Here is a 12173-nt window from a genome sequence, read left to right as displayed (position 1 = left end):
AAAAAAAAAAAAAAAAAAAAAACAAAATTGAGTATTTTAGAATCTAAGAGACTCCAGAATTGTGCTAGGAGGCACCCAGGCTTTTGAAAAACTGCCGAATTGGTGGACCCACACATCTGAGTTTATACATCTTTCTGGGCAAGCCATAAGCTAAAGGGTAGGTATTCTTTGCTTCCTTTCATTTCTTTCACTTCATATATATATATATATATATATATTTTTTTTTTGGTAAAAATTTCGCTTCATGATTATATATATATATATATATATATAATATGTATACATGTGTATTTTTTTTTTTTCTTGTAAACTATATTAATAATGTGCTGGTTGGGGCAAGGACCCATTGAGCAGTCACCACAGATCAGTTTGTTTGGCATAATAGACCTAGTCTATAACTTATAAAAAAAATAAAAAATAAATAAAAGAGGTTAAACTATATGCTAAAAAGATGTCAATAAAAAAATCGCAGTTTAAACTGTCCAATATGACATCCACTAAGACGGAGTCTAGAGGACTCTACTAATTCAACTACCTCATAGCAAACTACTTTGTATTTTGATTGCAAAAATAAAAATGTATTTTTCCACTTGTAGAATCCAGCATTATTCAATTTAATTTTAATTTTTTTTTTATAAGATCTTAATGGGAAAAGCCGAAAAGGGTGGGAATGTCAGCGGGTTACATTGGAATTAGGAATGGTAGTTTTTGTTGGCCTTTAAATTAGATAAATTAGATCTATGCCATTGATTAAGTATAGTGTGTACGTATCTATGACACTCTCTCGCAACTCCTTTCCCTCTCATCCTCCTATCTCCTTCCCTTCTTCTTCATCTCCATCTTTATCTCTGGCACTAGCTCCCTTGCCCTCCTACACCTTCGGCTCCAGCTCTCTCCCCCTCACATTCCCTTGTTAACTAGAAGGTTCTTCCTTATCCCTCCTCACATCATGGTATGTTTCCTCTCTCTCTCTCTCTCTCTCTCCTCCTATCAATATAATACAGTCCACTCCAGTTATTCCGACTGCACCTTGGACCCCCTCCCCTTGCAACTCCTGGCATCCTGTCCACCCCTCCCTCTCTATTTCCCACTTCACCAAAGTTGGATTTTGAAATTCAACTTCATTTCTTGCCAATTACCAAAACCTGTTTTTTCTAAAACCATGCGATCATCATAACAGAGTTCAAAAATTCTGAATTTCTGGAATCTTGGATGCTAAAGAGTTGTTGAAAAGAGGTTAGCAGAATTTTAAATCCCAGACAATTGGGAGTGGGATGGAGGTAGGGATAAACAAAAGATAGAGAAATTGAAGGTGGAGGTAGGGGCGGTAAAGGTTTTGGAGAGGAGGCGCAGGTTGTAGAGTGGGAGAGGGGAACCAGAGACGAGAGGAAGGGAAAGGGAGAGAAGATGATGAAATTACAAAAAAAAAATTCTTAGTTAAAAAGAGAGAGAGAGAGAGAGAGAGAGAGAGAGAGTAGAGAGTAGCAGTGGCGGATTGAAAGTGGGAGTCTTTTTTTTTCATCCAACGGTTACATTTAGGATGAAAAAATCCTACAACTAATATCTCTCTAGCATTCCTAATTCCAATGTAACCCGCTAGCATACCTATCCCTTTTCCAATCTTAATCTACGTTAGCCACTTATCCACCAAATGGGGGGGGAAATTGTAGGGGAAGAGCTCCCTATCTTGGAGCATGGCCCCTGCACCAACATTGGGGCCAATGGAAGCACATGTAGAAACATCAACAGAACATGCATTTTTACCTTTCACGGGGTGGGGCAATCATTTCACCCCTTGTATTTCTATGAGCAATCCCCATACTCCTACAAAGAGTCATTTTTCCAAATTGTATTAGTGACATGAGATCAAGTTTTTATATAATTTGGGTATGTTCCCAGGCTTAGAGTTAGTTTTCAATTTGAAAGCAATAATAGACACACATGGATCTTCCCCATTGTCTACTCACGAACCTACTCTCCCATGTAGAGCTCCCCTTGCCACTTAGGAGTGAGATATTTGAGGCGGACATTCAAAGAAAGATAGACAACATCTTAGGTACATGGGTCAAGGTTTCGTTTGATATCATCGAAATTTTTCACATTTCGACGGTATCATAGGACTCCGATACCAAATACCATGTGACTTTTAAAAGTTACTAGCTTTGACAGGTATCGACCAAAATGAAAAAATTCGACTGGAACAATGGGAATGACCCTTTGAGTGAACTAGCCCTTATAAAACGATGTTAAATGTGAAACTAAATCTTTTTATTTCAAAATTTTGACTTTCTCCTAATATTTCTTTCTATGAAGTGGAAAACTTGGAAAAACATTCAAGATTTTTCTCTTGTGCCATCAAATCTTCATTCTAAGCTTGGATCTTGCACATTCATAGCAATCATACCTGACGAAGGGAACTTGGACAAAATAAGTAAGTCCCATCTTCCCCAAAAACCATTTTTTTTTTTTATAGAATATACTTGGAAATATAGTACAATGATGTAAAATTTTTATATGTTAGTTATAATGACCCGTCTACGCATTCACAATGTCCATTTTTTTTTTCATGTTATTTTTTTTCTGTTTTTAAAAATGCATTTACCTACAATATATATTCAAAAAAAGTAGGATTAATATTTGATGTTTCAGTGTTGAATGTTGAGTCTATTAACTATTGAGACTTGAGAGATAACCATAAGTATGATTTTAGGTTTTTTTTTTTTTCCCATGAAACTAATTATTTGAATTTGTTAGAAATATCTAAAATAAGACATACACAAAACATCATGTAAAAAAAAAACAAATACATTTTGGGAGTCGAAACCAAACTGAAAAAATTTCTTTGGTTTCCTCAAAATTTCTCAGAATTCAACCGAAATTTCGGTCTTTCCAATGGTCAAAACCCAATATTTCGATAATTTTGAACCATGCTTAGGTAAAACATAAGTGGTGAACTGATGATCTCCCTCAATACGTATAAAAGGGTTTTCACCTACTAAAATATTCTTGCACAAAAAAGTACTAAAATATTCATGCCAGTGAAAACCCTATTAAAATTAAAAAATAAATAAATAAACTATAAAGTGATAGAAGAAAAGTTAGATACAACCCTTGGAACAGAATACCAGCCAGATCACAAATAAAAAGTGAGCGATAAAAGGAAGAGGAGGGGGGGGGGGAACTAATGGACATCCAAGAAAAAACAAGAACCGTGTGAAACAAAAGAGTCCGCAACTTGGGGCCCGTTTGATGATGTTTCTGCCGTTTCTGTTTCAAGAAATGGTAGAAACATAAATTTCCGTTTCTAGAAACAGAAACGGAATTGAAGGTGTTTGATAAGTCATGTTTTTAGAAGTCGATGGTAACCAGTGAAAGAATTGCCACCAGTCGTTTCTAGAAACGGCGAAACAAGCCACTTGTTTCGCTTGGGTCGTTTCTTGAACCATAAATAAGTAAAAATTTCTATTTCTATTTCTAAAAATAAGTGAAACGAAACAGTTTTATCAACACGCTTTTTGCTCCGTTTCTACTGTTTCTAAAAACAGAAACGACAGAAACGCGTTTCTTGAAACGTTATCAAATGCGCCCTTGGTTTCCTAGTTGATACGTATAACAATGAGACATGAGGAATGCTTGAAGCTAAGGAAAAACAGTTATCCATAATGTGATCAATATGCCAAGGACATTCTTCCACCACATGATTCAAGATGTTAATCATCAAAAGATTGTCACTCTCAGATAGCTTGCTGCAGACCTATCTCAACGACCTTCTGACAGCAAAACGAGTAGCAAAGCTTCAGCAACAAGCCCATATGTGAGACCCACATAACAGAAAAGCCACCTAAGAACCACCCTCTTGCCTCTCTGAGAACCCCTCCAATACCAAAGGCACCTGGACAGCCACAAGATGATCCATAGATATTAATTTTCACTAAAGGTGGAGGTGGAGGATCCCATTTAATGTAAGCAACTGATGTCCGCTGAAGCTGGGACAATGAGATGGAGATGAGTTCCTGATTATACAGAGCTTATCACCATGACGATATTGCCCACATATCAATGGTAAGCAATAACAGTGGCCGTGATATTTTTAGTAATGAAAAATTGTCTCATAATGATTTTTTTTCCTTGTCAGGAAGAGGTTAGCTTTGCTGCCAGCTTGGTGTTTGGCGAGCATCCAACGCTCAGAAATGCCTTGGATTGCATGCGACTGCCTTGGGCTTCGTGCCTGAGCAATTTTTACCGTTGGATGCACGCCAGACTCCTTATTACGCCACAGAGGAATTCGATGCGGGATGAGAGAGGTATAGAAGACTTTTCCAAGGAAAGGAGGAGAGAGATGGACAAAGATTTGAATATATCGCTAGTATACCCAACATTTTCCCATGCCTTGTATACAATTTTCTGTGCCGCATAAAATGATTCTCACAATTTTTTTATTTTCCCCGGCAGCTGTTCATTAATTTCATTCCAACGTGCTGCAAAGAAATGTATAAGAAACTAGAGGTGCTAAGGGTCTACTCGACCCTCTCTCCCCTATTTTGCTTGTAATATTTTCATTTGATTTCATAGCCAGTCTTTACTTACATGAATCTAAGCTTCACATTTGTATACCACATTTTAGGGAATTTTTTTATCTGATTTTCCTACACTGCCACATAGCATGTCAGATGAGAAAATGAAAATTTTGCTAACAGTTGACCTCCAGGGGTCCCCTACTCACATGCGAAATTTCAAGCCCACTTGAGATTGATGAGCCAAGCAAGCTCAGCCCATAATAGGACGACAATTTTCATGAAGAGGGTAACCAAAAGCATTTATTTCATTAGATTGTCAACAAAAACATTCCTACATAGCCCCCCCCCCCCCCCACCCCAACCCCGAGGAAAAAAAATTGTCAATGCCCCATCATATCCGACTTAGCCTTGATACCAGTGAAAACTCAAGGTCAACAAAAAACAACTCAGAGATAACCAATCCATGCCCACATTCCCCACTGGTGGCACTGCTTATGAAATGGCTCTGCCGCAAGGGGCCTCGACAGTCAGTCCATACCCAACCAAATGACCTCTAGTGCTTAGAACGAGAAAAATGATTATCATTAGGGTTCCTCCTTCCACTGAAAACTGCTAATGCTTTCCTTATGGGAGGCTGCAAAGGAGCTCTTTTATCAGGAATGTGGGAAAATACATCATCTCGCATGAAAATGTCCTCTCCCTGCGAAAGAAAGAGAAGATAAGTTATAATAGATGGATACAAGGATATGAGTTGTTGAAGTTTGCTCAAGAGAGTAAGCAGACCTGCTTGTTGGCTTTCTTCTTGGTCTTAGGGTACAATAGTTTGTGTGGGAGTTGATCTTCGCGCAGAACTAGATTTTTGGTGATGGCATCTCTTCCACCTTGAGGCAAGGGAAGCGAAAACTGCAGGCGACTATGCGTCAGCATATGAATTTAAACCAGAACTCGTGAATCAAAATGGTGGACTTGGTGATTTAAATATGAAGTGTGGAACACACATTCAGTTTTGACCACCAAAAAGGGACACAAGTCACAGGTCCGGTCGGCAACCTTAAAGATGCACCTATTAGGGACGGGTTTCCCTTTTCCCACTTATAAGCCCTAGACCCTCATCCAAGCCTGCCGATGTGGGATTTCAAGGGGGTGGATCCTGCAAGGCCATGACAGCTCCCCCGCACCCCAAAAGATGCATCTATTGGAAGGGGTTTCCTTCCCCACTTATAAGCCCAAGACCATCCCCAAGGCTGGCAGATGTGGGATTTTGAGGGGGAAGTCTGTGAGGCTGTAACACACAGCTAGTCAGCATCATGGACCAAGGGAATCGCATTATCAAGGGATTCCAAGAATGAAACAGCCAGAACCATGAAAAACTTACTTTTGTGCCTCGAAGGATAATACGTGGACGACGTGCTGCCAAGATAACCCCATTTTCATTCACAGTCACTGCTACCTTGCGTAAAGTGCCACCATTCCCACATTTTGGGCAGAATATCCTCCCAATCTCAGCAGTTACCTTATTGCAGGCATGACATTTCAGAATCCACCTAGGCAAAAACAGATACCTCAAAAGGATGAGCACACATACACCTTGAGCAAAGTTTCTGTTCTGTCAAACAATAATACTAAAGGCCATTTTTTTTTTTTTTTGGGGGGGGGGGGGGCGCAAAGTATAAGATACGAAAAAAGGTTCCAAGTAATGGAGTCATATGACACCAATGTGGTTGGTCTTTCATTATTTCTCCAGAATAAAACACTCATAAGAACATCCAGAAAGAATCAGTGGTACCTTAAAAGGAAAAGGGACACAACAATATGACAAAAATCAAAATGGCTGGAACCACTCTCCATAAAAACAAATACATAAAGATATACCTGTGCAACTGGCGAATCTGCATCCCTCCAGGTGCCAGAAGCCGTAAACCAATTTGCAGGATAACATTCTGCATTGCAAAGTCACTTGTCACACAGGCAACACTTGAGTCAGATAATGACCGTAGCATCCAGCTCTGCTCGCTGGTGCTGTCATCCACAATTGAGGTATCGATGCTTTCATTTGTTTGACTTGAAGCGTCAAAGTTGTGCAATCCCTCACCACATGTTTGTACCATGTCTCCTTCAGCATCAACATTATCATGAAATCCTTCAGAGCCAGCCTCTGGATCTACCACTGCAAAAGATATGCTTTCTTCCTTCTCTTCTTGCAAATGTTCTGATGAACCTGCTTCCAACCTCATATGTTTTAGGACAGAAGATATATCCTCCTCATCAAACTTCACTTCTTTAGCCTCACCCTGTGAGATCTCATCCACGACATTTTCTTCAGAGTTCTCAAGCAAATGGGAATCAGTGCACACCTGTTCCTCAACTCCATTGTCTCCTGTGTTTGCCTCAACATTTGGGTGATCACCTTTCTCTGATGATGCCTCAGACAATTCATGTCTTGCTTTTCTTCTAAGATATCTTCTGTGAGTACTGCGACTGACAGCAGGCAGCCAGTCATTAGCATTGTCATCAACTTGTCCCACAGATGCATCAATTCCAGCTGCAACCATCTTCCCTTCAATGTTTATCTCTTTCTTTTTGGGCATAAATCTTCTAGGTCTACTTGATCTGTGATAAAGATCCTCTTGATCCTCAGTATGAGCTTCGCTACAATTTTCCATTAAACCATCTTCAGAACAAATATGGCCATCTATAGGAATGGCATTCAAGTTCAGATCTTTCAGAGGGAGAATTCTGGAATTAGAGTGTGAATCAGACTCAACCGCATGCTCCAAAGCTTCCCATTCTTCAAGATTAGGTACGTTGGAGCCCCAACCAGGCATTTGTTTCTCAGAAAGCCTTTTTACATTAACCATATGGATTGGGGGAGGAGTGTCTCTGAGATGTGTGGACCCATGAACTTGAGCTTCCAATGTGTAAGTTAGAGCAATAAGTTTGAGATCAACATCTGAGAGGGTCTGCAGGTCACCAGTAGCCCTTGCAAAGCTGATAACTGTGAAGATAATACATTGGTGATATATCTCATCGAAAATATGGTAATATATCCAATTAAAACGAGTAGGGGAGTAAATATCTCAGCATACACCTCCACATCACTCATTAATAAATGGTTGACTAGTGAAATTTAATTAAGAAAAAATATATATTGCCAGTATTCTGCAACAGGTATCACGAGAGTTTCACATATTTTTCTGTTTATTTAAATGGTATTGTGAAATATAGGAATTCACCACCAAGGTATGAAGTACTCTGCCAACGATATTCATCAGAAACTAATCAGAAATTATACACAGTTACACAATTATACTAAAATAATACTTCTCAGGAATCCAGCAGTCCATAACCTCCAAAAGTATAACTAACAGCTAAATCTACAGAGTTTGTGACATTTGATTAGAGGTTTTCAGTAAGTACAATATTGGCCCCTTTAAAAATATATCATCAAGGTTAACCAATAGCATAAATTCATGCAGTCATGCAGTCATATCAGACTAAACTATCCAATGGCTCCACAAGGAGCAACACATAAACCCTCAAAAAAATACTAAAAAAGGCACCGCTTTGTAATCCTAATTGTCTCGATAGACGCAGAAAACTCAATCATTATGATCATCCAACAGGACCAAATTGGCTAAGAAACCCTCCTGCCGATTATTGATCAATTGGAACTCTAAGAATTCCAGATGTTGTCAAGGGTTGCAACTACAGTCACTAGTGTTATCTGTCTCAATAACCTACAATCTTCACTATCACTATACACAAAATGCAACAGATCCAATTCAGAAGGTTAACAATGACACTATTAACTCCGTTTATACAGCAAACCAAGAAGAACACACCTTTCTTTAGTGCTTCCGGTGATGGTTCCATAGTCTCTACAGTAAAAGGAACGAACGCTAGCTTGTGGCGCGAAACTGGATCTTTGACCTCCTCCACTACTTCCCTCACAGAAACGAACTTATCGGCAGAATTCGTTAGAATTTCTCCACCTTGAATAATAGCACTGGCATCGACGACAGCAACTGCAATACCTTTGTTCGATTTACAGCTCTCGAAGACTCGGGTCGCATCACTTTCTTGCGGCTTTGGAGGCGGCTCCTTCTTAACAATATTGCTCCAACAAGAGGTCGACGACGGAACCTCCATTACTGGACCAGAACGATGAACCCTATAAACAGAAGAGAACACTGTAAAATAGCTAAACCTGCAGAAGAAGAAGATACAGAGAATCGAATTTGGTCGAGAGATAGCAAGAGAGAGAGAGAGAGAGAGAGGCGAGTAAGGGTTTAACTCAATCTCTGAATCACAAAGAGAGAAGAAATCAGGGTTTCTTTCAGATTTTTTTCCCTCTTTTACCCTCGACAGACCTTACCATTGTATGAGTGTCAAAAACGAACCCAAACCGGTTGGACCAATCAGAACCAACCAAAACACCAGACCGAACTGAAACCGAACTCTTACTCACAGTTAGCAAAAACGGGAACGCAAAAAATAAAAAAAACAGACAGTATGAGTTTTAAACAGTGAAAAATTCTGCATGATATGGTCAAATAAACGGTCAAAAAAATAAAGAACAATAAAAAATGAAAAACGGACAATATGAGTTTTAAAAGTGTAGATTTTAAACAAACAGGACCAAGAAAACAGTAGTAGAATCGTATAAACTAAAGAATTATTATATGAATATCTGCAACTAATGTTCAAAACAACTACAATATCCAACATTAATGCATATGTATCTCATGTTTAATTATAATTTCTAATACATATTATTGAATATCATCCAACATCAATTTTAAATTCATACACCACACGTCTGAAATCTTATTGAGCAATATAGTGTGGCTATGATATTGTTTATTATTGTCAACACACTTTCTTTTTTAGTAACTAGTCAACACATTTTCAGAGTGATGTATGTTCAATTGGAGTAGGGGTCATCACTTTAGAAATACTTTTAAAGCAAATGCAGTAGTTTGTAGCTCAATTTTGGGGTCCATGCATTGAATTTTAGTTTAAGGCGACATCATAAGAAATATAGGCCATTGAGTTAGCTTCCAATTGGAGAAAGAATCAACTTGATCGAACTTTGGGAGAGAGAGATATGATCAATTGTTGGTACCCGATTTTAGTAAATCTGGCCTATAAGACAATCGGTCAATAAATCGACGTCAATTTATTGACCGATTGTGTTAAGGAGCTGACCAGTTAAGCTGATCGGTAATCAAATTGACCAAAAGAATGATGACCTTATATTAAGGAGTTGATCAATCAAAATAACCATCAGATTGATTGAGCAAACAGACCAAATACAGCCAGATGACTAATTGTGACATTTTATGGTTAGCTAATTGTTGCAACTTTTTACGGTCAGCTAACTGTTGCAAATTTTTACGATCAACTAACCTATTGTGATTTTCTACAGTCAGTTGACCGTTATGACTTTTTACGGTCAGCTGACTGAATGTAATTTTCTACAGTTAGTTGACCATTGCGACTTTTTACGATCAGCTAATTGATTCTGACTTTTCGGCCAGCTTGACCAATCATCAATCAACATAGTTCATAAAAACATGGTGGGTTAGTTCCAGGAAAGTTATAAATACATGGCTTAAAACGGTTAAGGCAGTTACAACCAATTAAGGGAGTGTACTTCCAATAACTACCCCACTAAGGACATGGCACAAGGGTTCCTACAGTTACGAAACTACCAAGAAAGCAGGATCTTGCAAATAAAACTATAAAAGGGACTATGGTGGAAGAAATAAGGGATAATCAACAAATCAAACAAACTTAGACATCAAGTTTTATCTTTCATTCAATTTTTTATCTTTCATGTTTTAGATTGGCATTTTCTCTTGAAGTCATGTACTTCAGTTCATAGTGTAATGATCATGTCTCTGGTATGTTTAATATCAATAGAGATACAGATCACGTTTCTGGTATGTCTAATATCAACAGAGACAACAGATCTTGTTTCTGGTATGTTTAACATGGACAGAGAACAGTTGATAATATTTCTGGTATATTAAATATCAACAGAGACAAGATTACAGTTTCTCCTTGTCTATGAGTTACTATCATTTGTCTTTATCTTTTTCAATCATTGCATCACATTTCTGGCATTTGGTTCGAATTATCCATCAGACCAGATCCCAGGGAATCAGTTTCCCATTAAATTTAAACCGTTTGGTTCATTTTTGTGAAAAGCCGATTCGGAGTCGTGGTGGCCAGTAGAATCAGGGATTTCAACTAAAATCCATGACTCATCCGGATTAACCTCAGTAGGTTAATCCGGGAACGAGTCACGGTTTATTGGGTTGGTATAAAAAACATGGATTCACATTGAGTTCATTATCCACGGTTTCCCGCGATTCTCACGGTGAAGCTCGATCGAGGTTCTCCCTAAAACAGAGTGACGGAGGTGAGAAACCGGTAAATCGTCCTCTTCCTCTGCTTCCTCTGCTTCCTCTGCTTCCTCGTCTTCGTCTTCTTCAGCTCGTCTTCTTCTTCTTCCTCTTCCTCTTCGTATTCGTCTTCGTCTTCGTCTTCTTCTTCTTCTTCTTCTTCTTCTTCTTCTTCATCTTCTTCTTATTTTTCTTCTTTCTTCCTTCTCTTTTTCTTCTTCTTTTTTTGTGTTTAGGGTTTCTCACATTTACCCTCTGTCCATGACAGATGCTCGCATCTGAGAAGAACACCTAAAACCGAGTTGATTGAAGGTGAGATTTCCCCTCTTCGTTGTATTCTTCTTTGTATTCTTGGCCTACATTTGTGTTTTATTAAGATTATTGAAGTTCGGTTTCTATTTTTCAGGTTGTAAACTTCCTATCTAGGGTTTACCCTATTTCCAAATCAGACGATCGACTCCAAGGTTTGAAGAACTAGAATCGAAGCTTGATTTAAGGTTAGATTTCGATTCTTATGTGATTTTTTTCTTCTTCGTATGCGTGTTCTTAATATTATGAAAATTCGGTTTCCATTTCTTCTTCTTCTTCTTCTTCTTCTTCTTCTTCTATGGTGAAACAGTCTATGATGATTCATCAGTTTCTTCGTCCATGCTTGTTCTTGATCCTGATCTCTTTGTATGTTTCCTGCTCTTCATTTCTGTTTCTTGAGAAGCCTCTTTGAAGGATCAGATATTTCTTTAAAGGAGGTTCATAATGGAACCATCGATTCAGAGTCTCATAAAGGAGAGGAAATACCCCTTTGTGTTATGGTTTTCCATACTGTGCCAGTGGATGCTTTTTTTCCTCTATGTTACTACTTTTTTTTGTTCTCCCTCTTTCTTTGTTCTGTTCAGTGTTAGTTCCAGCAGAGTTGGAAATTAGCTATGCATATTTCAAATTATGTCAAGTGTATATTTGTTATGTGTTAATTTCAAGTATTCGTTTCTTCTTCTTCTCTGTTGTTAAATTCAACTATCTGTTTGGTGAAAAATGAGGTGAATTTCATAGATCTTTTCTATAGCACCCAGTACAATTATTACATTAATATTACCATACCCACATGCCACATTGCATTGTTATAGGTGCTTCAAGGTTATTACCCCCTCCTCCAAAATCAACATTCTCATTTTTAAATCTCAATAATCACTTCCCTAGTAGCATGCATGATGTTTAAGACAAATTTGCCCTTGGGAGTGCACATCCAAGA

General features: G+C 38.3%; 1 protein-coding gene and 1 long non-coding RNA gene across 2 annotated transcripts; one reads left to right on the top strand and one right to left on the bottom strand.

Annotated features, from left to right (window-relative positions):
• The first annotated feature begins 3582 nt into the window (after window positions 1-3582).
• On the top strand, window positions 3583-4586 carry LOC122093234. The gene is made up of 2 exons (XR_006144391.1): window positions 3583-4062; window positions 4136-4586. It is a non-coding gene; the product is annotated as an uncharacterized LOC122093234 (long non-coding RNA).
• Window positions 4587-4884: 298 nt separating this feature from the next.
• Window positions 4885-8845, bottom strand: LOC122093124 (RNA-binding NOB1-like protein). Its single transcript, XM_042663373.1, has 5 exons — window positions 8360-8845; window positions 6390-7512; window positions 5893-6061; window positions 5301-5420; window positions 4885-5217 (listed from the first exon to the last, which is right to left on the bottom strand). Exons 1-5 carry the CDS (start codon window positions 8664-8666, stop codon window positions 5071-5073), a joined length of 1866 nt encoding a protein of 621 aa, XP_042519307.1. The 5' UTR covers window positions 8667-8845; the 3' UTR covers window positions 4885-5070.
• Between the last annotated feature and the right edge of the window lie 3328 nt (window positions 8846-12173).

This window comes from Macadamia integrifolia, chromosome 11 (assembly GCF_013358625.1).
Source record: "Macadamia integrifolia cultivar HAES 741 chromosome 11, SCU_Mint_v3, whole genome shotgun sequence".
In the NCBI taxonomy this organism is placed as follows: domain Eukaryota; kingdom Viridiplantae; phylum Streptophyta; class Magnoliopsida; order Proteales; family Proteaceae; genus Macadamia; species Macadamia integrifolia.
The sequence above is the reverse complement of the archived record's forward strand: the minus strand, read 5'-3'. Positions and strand labels throughout refer to the sequence as shown.